The following is a 13,057-nucleotide window of genomic DNA, read 5'->3' on the forward strand; positions in this document are numbered from 1 at the left end:
ACTGTGAATGACTAACACTCTATACATTTAAGAAAGAAAAGGTGGTCGGGCAGTGCGACATACACCTCTCTCAGTAGCCCAACCGAAAAACAGTTTAGGCTGCCGTAACCGCCTCCAAAACGGGCCGTCTGGTGGGGCCACCTTCACTGGTGGGTGTTATTTCTGACCTGTATACCACCCTGACCCAAGTAACCAGTGCGTCTCTGGAGGATGACTCTCTCTCTCTCTCTTTCGCACACACACACACACACACATATACACGCGCGCGCGAGAGAGAGATCTGATTAAGTTAAGAGCGCAATCATGGGATAGGACGAATAGCGCGACCAAGGTGTGGTCCAACTTTAAATTTGATTTCTTGCCAATTTATTCCAATAAAATGCACATTTTACAACGGCCGAAAACATTCACAAGCGGATTGTGGGAAAAACACCTGGACTAACAGCCGCTGTGGGAACCAGTTAGCCGGTGTTGTAGTTGAAAGACACAGCCAAACAGCGGCAGCACTGTGATAGCATTGCATCCTCTACTAGTAATCATCGTGCATGGGCAGCATCGAGGTAATCACGTTATTTTAACAATGGCTAACCAGGCTCACTCCTCCTCTCAGCCAGCTCCAGCCTCGTCCACTCTCACTCAGAGCTACAAAAGTACTTAATAACCATTTTCCTCGTATAAGTTTTAAAACATATAATCTAAAGATCACTAACATTTCCTCGAGAAAGGTCGAACTATAAAATACAACCTCTGGCGGGAAATCATTAATATTCATAACTTTAATAATACTACGACTAAGGCACTATCAAGTATTATAGTTGCTAGTAACAGGTCAAGGAAGGATCCTGGTGGTTAGTGAAGGGGCATGACAATAGCATCCGGGTGGCAGCGGTGGTGGTGATAGTGGTCGCTGGAGCGGTTGGTTGTTACGTAAACCGCAGAAGGAAGTATCGTAACTTAATTAGTGGCCAGGAAGGTTGGGGAGTACACCAATTCATGTTAAAAGTTAAATTAATAACAATGGGAGTTAAATATTAAGCCCCGGGAGCACGTTTACTAAGGATCTAACCTGACATCTTACCTCCAATCATTAACCACACTTCTCCATAATAATATTCAACATTAATAATTCATGAGTACATCAACTTAAATATAAATTATACCAATCCCTGGAACCCGCATAAATGGAAATTAAATTATCAGTTTATTATTTAGTTTAATTGTATTTTTTTGTAACTGGGCTCAATGATGTGACAATTTTATGACCACCCCTCATACTGGCGAGCAAGAAGATAAAAATAAGGCAAGTGTTTTTAGACTACGTGAACAAACCAGATGGCTTCATGAATTATGATTTTTTAAATGACAAAAGACGGATGTAATGTTCTGCTGATAAAGGACCGGGAAAAGTGTGTGTGTGGTGGAACAGGATGGCTAGTTGGTGAAGCTCATGTTACCACACTGCTATCCCGCGCCACACCACCACCACCTCGTCTTAATGTATTTACCTCCATCATATGTCATGACAATAAACACACACACCATGTTGCAGGGATGAGAGTCAAATTATTTCAGGCACTTAATTCTTCACCAGATTCTACTCATATGATTAACCCCTTGAACACACACACACTTTACAAGATAAACAACGGTAGCAAAGTGAAATGTAACTACAAAGTACCAACAAACCTTCCGCCTGGAGCCTCTCGATACACATCTGTGAGGAAAGCCAGGGGACTCTCTCTCTCTCTATCTGTCATCTTAACGCGGGCTTTCTCGTAACCGTGTTCAAGGTCAACATGTGCTTCTTCCCATGGTACTATTCACATGATTATCGTGTGCGAAAAGTTGGCTTAACAATGTGAGGGTGAAGCATTAGAGAATGGGAGGAGGAGGAGTTGCAGAAGATCAATACCAAGTAGATTGACTGTCACTGAAATAGACTTGTGAGAAAGGAATGCGGTGGTTGTGGTGGTGTTGATGGTGTTAATGATAACACAAGCATTGGTGTGGTGATAGTGTTGATGGTGTAGACTGTAGAAGATTGTGGTGTTGTGTCGGTGGTGTGGTGTAGAAGATTGTGATGTTGTGTGTAGGTGGTGTGGTGTAGGAAGTGGTGTGTAGTGTGGGTGGTATGGTACAGTGTAAGTGGTGTGGTGTAGTGTAGGTGGTGTGGTGTGGGGAGTAGTGTTGTGTGATGTAGGTGGTGTGGTATGGTGTGGGAGGTGTGGTGTGGTGTAGGAGGTAGTGTGGTGTGGTGTAGAAGATGGCGTCCTCTTGCCATCACTGAGGCAGAGAGTTCCTTATAATGTTATTGATTGAAAGAGTGAAGAATGACAGAACAGCATGCGAGCGCCACTAAGGAAGCCATGTTGTTAATCACTAAGTAAACTGTTAAATTCTGGCTGTTTTATTATGTGTCTAAATACCGGTACAACCATCTTTGGTGATGGGCGACACCTTGAAGAGCTGAATTTACCAACTTTCTTTCGTGTTGGATGAAGGTTGGCACCCCACGAGAGGAAGGTGGAAGTGCGAACAGATAGTTTGGAAAGAGTAGATAGAACAGGAGTAAGTCCCATAGAGGATATTTTATGAACCCTCGGGCTGTGTAAGGTTTAAAATGTCCATGATAATTTTCATACTGTATCTGATTTAATCCTGAGTCAAAACTTCGGGCATCACCAGATCCAGATGAGGAATTATCCGCTCATCTTCCTGCAGGGTTACGTGTGTCAAAAAAACGAGAAAGTTCAATGGTTTTCTCCCGAATAATGAGGTGAGTTGATAAGAAGAATAGATGAGTGGCTACTGAAGATGGAGGTGGATGTAAAAAAGGCGGACCACAATAGTTTGCCAATATTTGGGTTGTTCAACAGTCTGGCTCAATTATTTATTAAAAAAAAATCAACTTTGATAATTAATAATTACTTCGGCGTCATCTCTTGTATCTTTGTATTTGTCGAGTGTCTTTTTTTTTTACTGGGATTAGCCCACCCGGGCACAGGTCACTGACCCACATCGGGGCCTGGGGGGCGAAAATGTAATAATAATAATAATAATAATAATAATAATAATAATAATAATTCGTAATAAATAAGATTTATAATAATAAAATAATAATAAAATAGTAATAACAATAATAATAATAATAAAGTCGTACACAAAAAAAAGTTTAAGAGTGAGAGACAATACAGTACAGTATATGTATGTTGTGTTGTCAATAGTAAGAGAAACAATTGAGACCCAGCAATTGTGTGTAAATGAGGCAGAAAGTCAGATCAGCAACCTGGGACTTGGTCACAATTTGTGTGATGCCATATTAGGGTGTGTCATACGGAGGCGAATGTTTTTTTTTTTTTTTGAGTTTGAAAAATCGGCCCATGGTATTAATGATGTAGTTCTATGTGCAGAATGATATCTTCAGATTTGAAAAGTTTTCATTTTTCAAGGTAAATTTTAACTTGAAATCTTATGAAAATTCAGTATTCCCACCCTTTACCAACACCACTAAATAGCTTATTTAAAGTAAAGTAAATGTATCAGGTTAATTTATTAGGATGAAAATGATCCAGAATAGTGAAACGAATGATCTTGACACATTTATTAAATTTAATATTCCTTTAGAAAACAAAATCATCAAATACAAAAACCGGTTTTACTACTACGACCCGGTGTTGCTGCACACCATAGAGAACATGTCTTTCTTGCTTCTGTTTCTACTCATCACCTCCCTGCTGACCACCTGAGCTCCCATGTAGCCTTCCCTCCTCTCCTGGCTGTACCTGCTGACTGCTGGCCTCGCTCACTTGCTGTACAGCAGCTCTATACTCTGGGTGTCACGAGGCCAGGCAGGGACATGCATGGGGTTGTCCAGGAAAGCTCTGACTTGAACATTGGTGAGGCTGCAGGTAGAGGGCTCACTGCCAGCCTGGATGTTATCCAGATCTATGAGATCAGTGAGGGTCTTGGCACCTAGATTGACTTCAGGAGTCTTCCTGACGCTGAAGGAATCGTCACCAACTGATTCGTCATGCCCAGATCCTCTCATAAGTCTCATATCCAAGATCTTTTTGACTGCCACTCTTCTCTCCTCCTCCTCATCCTTACTGCAGAGCATTGTCTGCAGAACTGCCTCGGGATGAGCATACCAGGAAGATCTCCTCACAGTCTGCTCCACAATCTGAACAACCTTCCTTGGCTGACTCCTCAGGAGCTCAAGCTGGAAGAGAACATGCCTCGGACCTTCGGAGAACGATGACTTGACCTTGGTGTTGAACCAATTTGGCAAGTAGACACTCACGATGAATTGGACAATAAGTCAATGACAGTATGTGCAAGCTCAACGAGTGGAGGGCCAACTGTGATTTTTTCAAAGCTCGGATTTATTTCTAACTCAGTGGCAGAGTCCAGCATCTTGCCAAGAGGACCAGACCATCTGTTGTTTGAAAGAGTTTTGCCATCCAGCTCCTGGATCAGATGTCTGAGTGGCAACTCGTTGGTGTGGAGGTCACAAACAATCCAGACCAGCTTCCTCCCAATCTTCCGCTCTATCCACTGTATGACCCCCCCTTGCCACCCTGTGTTCGTGTTGGTGCTGTCCCCTCCAATGGCCTGCAGGGTCTGGTCTACGTTCCTCTCTCTGAGCCAGTTCACAATGTTATCTGCCACTATCTCAGCTGGTTTCCTGATGTCATCTTTCTCTGGAGTGAAATGCCACAAATACTTCCCTCCTGGTTCACTGCAGCAGGAGTAGTGTTCCTCCTTCACCATGGCAGGGAACAACTTGTCAGAATCTCCAACTTTCATGAACACTTTAGTGTCATCCCTTCTCCCATCAAAGAACAAACAATTGATTCCATTTTCTCTTATCCCTTATCAAACTCCTCTTCTAGGTTACTGACAAGTTTCTCCTGAGCTCTCCTTACTTTGTTATGATCTATCACCAGGTGAACATCATCAGGTGTTATCAAACCACCGTCAACCCAGGCAGCTGTTGCTATCTCTGCAGTTTCTCTGTGACCAGTGTGGTGTCGCATGCTGGCCAGAGCTATGCTCGGGATATCTTTCCTATTTCGAATCTTATGCCTGGAAGGTTTGGGATCATTATTTTCTGGGTTAGGGACAAAGTCACCATTCTCCTGGTCAGCACTCGGATCAGCCATGGGGAAGTCATTAAACTCTGAATCAGCTTGACTCCAATCATCGGCCTTTTTACCTCACCCTGGGCCTTCTCAAGTCTCTTTTCCTCGGCAACTCTTCTCCTCTTCTGTCTCTCTGTGGCAGCCTCCTGTCTCTTGGACTCCGGAATATCTTGGCTAGAAATCATGAGAGCCCCTATACTGCCAGTCTTCTCTCTCTGTGCTTTGACAAATGCCAGTTCGATCACAGGAATCTTCAGTTCACGCTTGCAAATACAGGAGATGTGGGCCTCGGATTTACAGTCACGATCGCATCCAAACTCAGGACAGAGAACAATTGGGCACTTGCAAGTAATTATGTCAAATAACTGGTCCAGTTGCTTGGCAAAGCTGTCCTTAACTGCAAGTTTTCCTCTCCCAAGAGAGATATCTCTTGCCTTTTCCCAACTGGCTAGCAGTCTCTCACTAATCTTCTTCTGACTTGTTATGACTGGAGGCTTGAACTGAGCGTTAGCCAGAGTGTACTGTGCCAAGACAGCTTTGGTCATATCACTGGCAATGTCTTTGTTTGTGTAAGTTCTTTGGTTCTTTTCACTGATTTGCCTGATTAAAACACCGTATCTCAAAGCATCTCTCAATGTAGGCAACTCCGACTTCAGGAGCTCTCTCCCAGACCCAAGATAGTGACTGAGATGGCTGGATTTTTGGTTCCTCGTCCTGACACAAGCAGCCATCGCAAATATTATCAACTTATAAATGCATCAGAATCTGAAACAGAAAAAAATATTGTTAGTTGGGTTGTTAAAGAATGAAGTCAGAAAGCAATGTTCACTATTTAATTGTAATGCACTAATGCAGCTGTACGTTAGATTTTCGATAAATTTCACGCTAAAATTTACCTAGCAAAAGGTTGCAAAATATTGAAACTGAAATTATTTTCTGTTTATATACACTAAAATCTACCAAAAACGTGATGGGCCATTAGTTTTAGCTGATCTCCCCTCCTATGACACACCCTAATGTCATATGGCAGCAGGGTCTACCATTAGACAACACATTATGCTTCCAATATCTTCCCAGGCGGTAGTATCTCCCTGTTTGATTGCTGCCTATTACCTACTACTATACAGATAGATTGTATTTGTATAGTGTAAAGGCGTTTTCCGTGTTATTTATTGTAATGACACTTGAACGACTGAAATATCAGGGGAAGTTGAAACATTTTTGTAGTGTTTTATTGGGTATAAATTCCTTTACCTCAACCTTAGTGATATGCTCAGCAGTAGAACATATGTCATCAGAAAAGAAGGAAGACCAAGGAAAAGTGAAACACAAATCCTAAAGTCCGTCCGTATGTACAGTATATGATCGTAAAGCCAGTCATATACTTTTGACGTTTTCATTGGACGATCTTTGAGAAGAGAGTTAGTTAGGGAGATGAGTCATGATCGAAGTGCCAAATTGAGACGAAAATACGAGGGTAAGAGTTGGTATAATTATTTAAAATGAGACCTAGCCGGTGTCTATTGTGCTCACTCCTCCACAGAGACTTGGTCATTGCGAGCAGAGTACATCAACCATTCTGTTTTGTGGGTGTTAAAATGACCAAGCATTATTCGGCTTTGGGATCAGGTAGAACGTTAGGTATATTACCGGTGAGTGTCAGAGTGGGTACTATGAGCGAACTGTGGATACAATACACAACACAATAATGAGTGGAAAGTTTGTAAAAGGGGAGGTCAAGGTGTGGAAGAGAGAAGTTAAAGATTACTATATGTTGAAAGTAATCTATAATAGGGGCGTGCTCACCCCTCATGAGAACCATCCACACCATTCGTATAAATACTGGCACATACAGTACCGTCACCTCCCACCTGACACACAACGCGGGAACCGAGAATCATTTATGTTATCTGTTTAAGAGAAGAATGCAATATTTTACAGTATTCACTCGCCATGTGGACTTAATTAATATGTATTTGTATCTTCTGCAGAAGTGTGCATCATCAGGGAGCAGGTGGCCACACCCAGGGGCCCACAGGTGCAAGACTTGTTATAACGTTGTGGCTGTGGCTGCTGTGAAGGTAAAGTGATTACTTCGGTGTCTCATCCGTCTACCAGAATAATAAGGGGCAGATATCGCCTAGAACACACACACATGCTGAAGAAACTGTGAGTCCTCCGCCGGGTGATGGTTTCCCTACTTAGGCCTCCGTTCCTGTAAGGAGGACTAAGAAAGCGGCAGTGTAGGGCACCGTTGTGGTTTAAGCTATGTCGAAAGACACACTGGATCTCCTCCTTACCACCAGGAAGTTGACACTAATCCAGTAAGGCATTCAGAGCAAAGGGAGAGCCATTCACACCATACAACCCAACGCCGGCTACATCTACCTACCAGGTCCCCGCCCCTTCCCTTCCAGCTCAACACGATCTTAGGCTACTTAGTTTAGCCGAGCGAGCAAACCTTCATTATCCTCCCGGTAACACACCACCACTAACTGTTACGTCCCTCCTTAAATACATACTAGTGGCTCTTAGAAAACAACGTGTGGTAGTTTTGACCGATAACACTGATAAAGCTGTATGTCAAGTGTTGTGAATTGATCTTTGAGTTGGTCTACTGTGCAGGTGAATTAACACATCAGTAAGTCTGGTAAAACTTTGTTGAACTATGAGAAAAATCTGGAAAATGTTGTACGGTACCGATGTGCGACAGAAGTAAACGACAACAAGAAAAGGCAAGTGTGACATAGGCTTTTACACCAATAAGTACAAATAATATATCATATCGAATAAAAGGTGATACATAACTCAAGTGCAATAAAACAGTGTTAACAATTTTACTGAATAAATTACGTCGAAGAACACAATTAGTGTACAGCTATCCACTGAGGTGTGTAGATTATAGTGTGGAGGTGAAGCAGTGCATCCTCCCCCACACCAGTCCGCCGCCACCATCGTCTGCCAACATTAACCATGGGTTTCTGCGCCTCACACACACTCTTCACCATGATCATCTTCCTCATGGTGTCTCTCCATAAGGTAAATATCTTTGAATATATCTAAAAACTACACAAATTCGCTCCTAAATGCTTTTTGTAATGTTTTAAAATTACAAGGTTAATCTTGAGGGACAGAATTATGTAGTCACAAGGGGGTATGGCGATGACTGTGCTACGTCTCAATGCAAACCAACTGCTGACAAGGACAGTTGTGTCAATGACTGTCACACAATTATTTAATATTTCACACAAATCTATATACTGACTGTACTTCTGTTCAATGAAAATTAGGCCTATCTTCAAAGGTACTATTTGCTTCCCAGATTCGACATATTAAGCATGTGTAGTTTATAGTTAACAGTCTACAGTGAGAGAAAATCACGTTCAAACACACAAGTACAGAACTTCCAATTGGAGAGGATGAACTGCCTCTGTAATATAGTTATTGTGTTGTGCAGGAGTGGTCGACACAGTCCTCACTCCTCTCGTCACCGTTGCCCTGTCATCCAGTACCAATACACCACCACCACTTTGTGACGTATCACCATCGCCATCACCACCACTTTGTGACGTATCGCCATCACCACCACCACCAACTTCATTACACACAAAACTCCACCATTATACTACACCAAAGAATGCTTTATTACCAACGCTGTCATTGTCTACAGGGATGGACTTATGAATTCTCCTTGAGGAAGGAAAGATATTCTAAGGCCTCAACACAATTGGGCTTTGCCACGACACGGGGGAGGGAAGGAAAGCAGGTACAGAGGAAACTTAAACTCTTTGGAAAATTAATAGCATTTATCACATTGTTAGTCTACGAAATGACAAAATGAAGCACAGTAAAAAAAAAAATTATATATATATATATATATATATATATATATATATATATATATATATATATATATATATATATATATATATATATATATCTTGATAAAATCACACGGGAAAATGGAAACAACGGAGTACCTTAGCTTTCGTCTTTATTCAAGACATCTTCAGAGGCAACTGATTTATCAAGATTTATCTTATCACGTTTTCATTGTGGATTTACATGAAATATATATATATATATATATATATATATATATATATATATATATATATATATATATATATATATATATATATATATATATATATATATGCTGATAACCACAAGGAAAGAAGAAAACACGAAGTTCCCAAGCGCTTTCGCGTAATTCACATCTTCAGGGGTGAGTACAGACTGAGGAGAAGTACAAAACAAGGTGTATATATACAGAGGAGGGTGAGACCAGGTCCACAATGGTCAGGTATTAGGTAATGACCCTACTAATCTTCAAAAAGCACGCAGCAGTCGGTAGTCAGGTCAGAGGGTAAACTGACCCAACCTTCTCACCTGGTTATATATCTTCTTAACTACGAAATTATCCAGTTTGTACATACCATTACTCAAATTCATGTTGACGGATTCGGTATGCTTAATGAGACTAGATTCTATGGTGTTCCTACTGTCAATTGAATTACAAGGTAATATTGAGGAGGATTATCCCAGTCAATGCAATGCTTATTATACCTCAAATGAACAAACAGAGCATTGGATTCCTGGCCTGTCCTAACACTATATTTGTGTTGTTTAAGTCTGGCCTAAGTAAAACATATTACATTCCTTGCAAGGAACCTTATAAATGCAACCAATTGTGTTGTTGGGGGAGTTCTTGATTAACATTTGTTTAACAGTGCATGAGTTTTTAAATGCCACATTGACGTTCCAGGTTTTTAGTTGTAAAGGAATTTGAGAGAAATTTTTGTGAAATGGTAATATTAAGAGATTCTTATGGTCATGGGTGGGCTTGGGATCGGTTCTATAGAAAGGTTTCTTAATAATGTTAAGGTATTTGTCTATGAAAGATCTAGGGTACTTAGGGTTCAAGCCAATATTATATATATATTTATATTCCTCATCAATGAATTCCGGGCTGCAAATCTCAAAGCACGTAAAAACATTGATGAAAATACTGACTGTTTGACTCTATTATGGGGGGCAGAATATTAATGAATGTATGAACACACATTAGTAGGTTTCCTATAACTTCGTGTTGTCTTCTTTCCTTGTGGTTATCAGCATATACCTGGATCACGCGCACCTACAGTGATTTACTTGCATATATATATATATATATATATATATATATATATATATATATATATATATATATATATATATATATATATATATATATATATATATATATATATATATATATATATATATATATATACTTTGACAACTCGGGTTTAAGTAAGCAAGAGCCACTTTGTGAATAACGTAACAATATTAATTATTAATGACGATTACAAGTTCTGCCAACACAAATCTGCGGAGGGATGAAGTAGTGGACAACAGGGGCTCCAACTTGCCTGCAACTCTAGCCTTCAATAATAATAATAATAATAATAATAATAATAATAATAATAATAATAATAATAATAATAATAATAATAATAATAACAATAATAATAGTAATAATAATAATCAAAATACTGTAACGCCATAAAAATCTAACCCAAATTTTCACACCATAAACAAGTTAATGTTCCGTCATTTATGTTTTTCAGGGATGGGCGAGGCCAGCATTTACCATAACAATACCACGACGGTTCATAAAATATTAATACCTCACACGTTCACTGGGTTACCGGCAGCTGGCATTGACCAAAGACTGCATTTAACACACCTACACCCACACTACCTTCTGCTGACACATCCACACTACCTCCTGCTGACACATCCACACCATGCCTCCTGCTGACACACCCACACTACCTCCTGCTGACACACCCACACTACCTCCTGCTGACACATCCACACCATGCCTCCTGCTGACACATCCACACTACCTCCTGCTGACACATCCACACCATGCCTCCTGCTGACACATCCACACTACCTCCTGCTGACACACCCACACTACCTCCTGCTGACACACCCACACTACCTCCTGCTGACACACCCACACCTCCTGCTGACACACCCACACTACATCCTGCTGACACATCCACACCATGCCTCCAGCTGACACATTCACACCATGCCTCCTGCTGACACATCCACACTACATCCTGCTGACACATCCACACCATGCCTCCAGCTGACACATTCACACTACCTCCTGCTGACACGTACACACCGCCATTGGCTGGTGCTGGGCAGTGAACAACAGTCACATTAAAGAAGATAATTTAGTTAACCTTTATAATTTGGTGCCCAACCGTGACGCTCATCCCTAAATTAAATACCATTTAAAATTGACCTTAATGGTACAGTATAGCACTAACTGAATAACACCCAATATGTGTTTTGTCGACAATTAATGATCCGAGTGTCCACACCCTCGTCAACAACACTGAACACAACACCTATACTTTGAGGCGCCGCTGGTCAACATCGCTATGGAAAATAATTACGGTTCAGCAGCTTTATTCCTGGTAGTTTGTGTATAGATGATCATAACATCCTGCCCGTCGCTCGCCCCAAACTAACACACTATCAGTCTGTGTAACCCGACAGCGACCCGACCCGATCCCCCCATAGTATTTTATGATAAAGTGTTACGTTAAGTTGTGAAGGAGTTATTGGGGTTTATGGTGAGGGTCGTCTCCACAATCCAACAAGTCGTCCCACGATTACAACCACAAAAACCTCTCCAGTATAATTACCCCATAAGACAGGAATTAACAGCCGACGCTGTTACCACAAGGTGACTGATTTATGTTTGGACGTCTAATATCTCTCACTTAATTTTCCCACTACTCATGGTAGAAGACCTCTGAATGATCATCACTTAATCTTTTATCACTGTACAACAAGCACAGGTTCAGCAAGCACACGTTCACTCTTGCTTCCTCACACATATCCCTACAGAAGTCCCTCTATAAGTACAAAACCTGAACAATTATTATCACAGTCATCACACTCCACACTACTCAGCTTCTAGGCATCACACACCACACCACACCGAGTTCTACACCACAGTGATGCAAGAGGTGACGTGTGGTGATAATATCCGTGAGGTGAGGCAGACACCACTAACTCCTCTGCACCATTATTCACCATTATCCCGTTTGTATTTGTGGGTCAGCCACGCCCCCGCCACGCCTACACACCTCCTCAGGGAAAGGCCAAAACTTGGTAAATTCACCAGTGAGTGAGTGTGTGTGTGTGTGTGTGTGTGTGTGTGTGTGTGTGTGTGTGTGTGTGTGTGTGTGTGAAATATTATACATTCACTACTACTACTAATAGTATATTGTTTATCGAAGATACAGCAGCCAGTCTGAAAATATACATTGGACAAAAATGACACGTTTTTCGGTATTGTAACAATGATACTGGATGGTTTAATAAAAAAAATAACTACAGTAAAAAGGGAGACAAGGTGTCAGGTAATGGGGTGTTAGGGGTGTCAGGTCACAGGTGGTGGGGGTGTCAGGTCAAAGAGTGTCGGTCTAGGTAGTGGAGGTGTCGGTCAAATAGAGACATCAGATCAGAGGTGGTGGAGGTGTCAGGTCAAAGGTGGTGGAGATGTCAGGTCACAGATAGTGGAGGTGTCAGGTCACATGTGGTGCTGTCAGGCCACAGGTAGTGGGGGTGTCAGTTCACAGATAGTGGGGGTGTCAGGTTACATGTGGTGGTGTCAGGTCACAGGTAGTGGGGGTGTCAGCTCACAGGTGGTGGAAGTGTCAGGTCACAGGTGGTAGAGGTGTCAGATCACAGGTGGTAGAGGTGTCAGGTCACAGGTAGTGGAGCTGTCAGATCACAGGTGGTGGAAGTGTCAGGTCAAAGGTAGTGGAGGTGTCAGGTCACATGTGATGGTGTCAGGTCACATGTAGTGGGGGTGTCAGGTCACATGTGATGGTGTCAGG

General features: G+C 41.6%; 1 protein-coding gene across 1 annotated transcript in view; it reads left to right on the plus strand.

Annotated features, from left to right (window-relative positions):
• Positions 1–13,057, plus strand: part of LOC121863308 (immunoglobulin domain-containing protein oig-4-like) — a 115,895-nt gene that overhangs the window by 19,450 nt on the left and 83,388 nt on the right. Inside the window, exon 2 of the mRNA XM_042361930.1 lies at positions 7,133–8,180. Coding sequence (XP_042217864.1) covers positions 8,115–8,180 — 66 coding nt within the window. The 5' untranslated portion in view covers positions 7,133–8,114. The remainder of the gene's footprint in view (positions 1–7,132; positions 8,181–13,057) is intronic.

The sequence above is a fragment of the Homarus americanus genome, unplaced genomic scaffold (assembly GCF_018991925.1).
Source record: "Homarus americanus isolate GMGI-L3 unplaced genomic scaffold, GMGI_Hamer_2.0 scaffold46197, whole genome shotgun sequence".
Classification (NCBI taxonomy): domain Eukaryota; kingdom Metazoa; phylum Arthropoda; class Malacostraca; order Decapoda; family Nephropidae; genus Homarus; species Homarus americanus.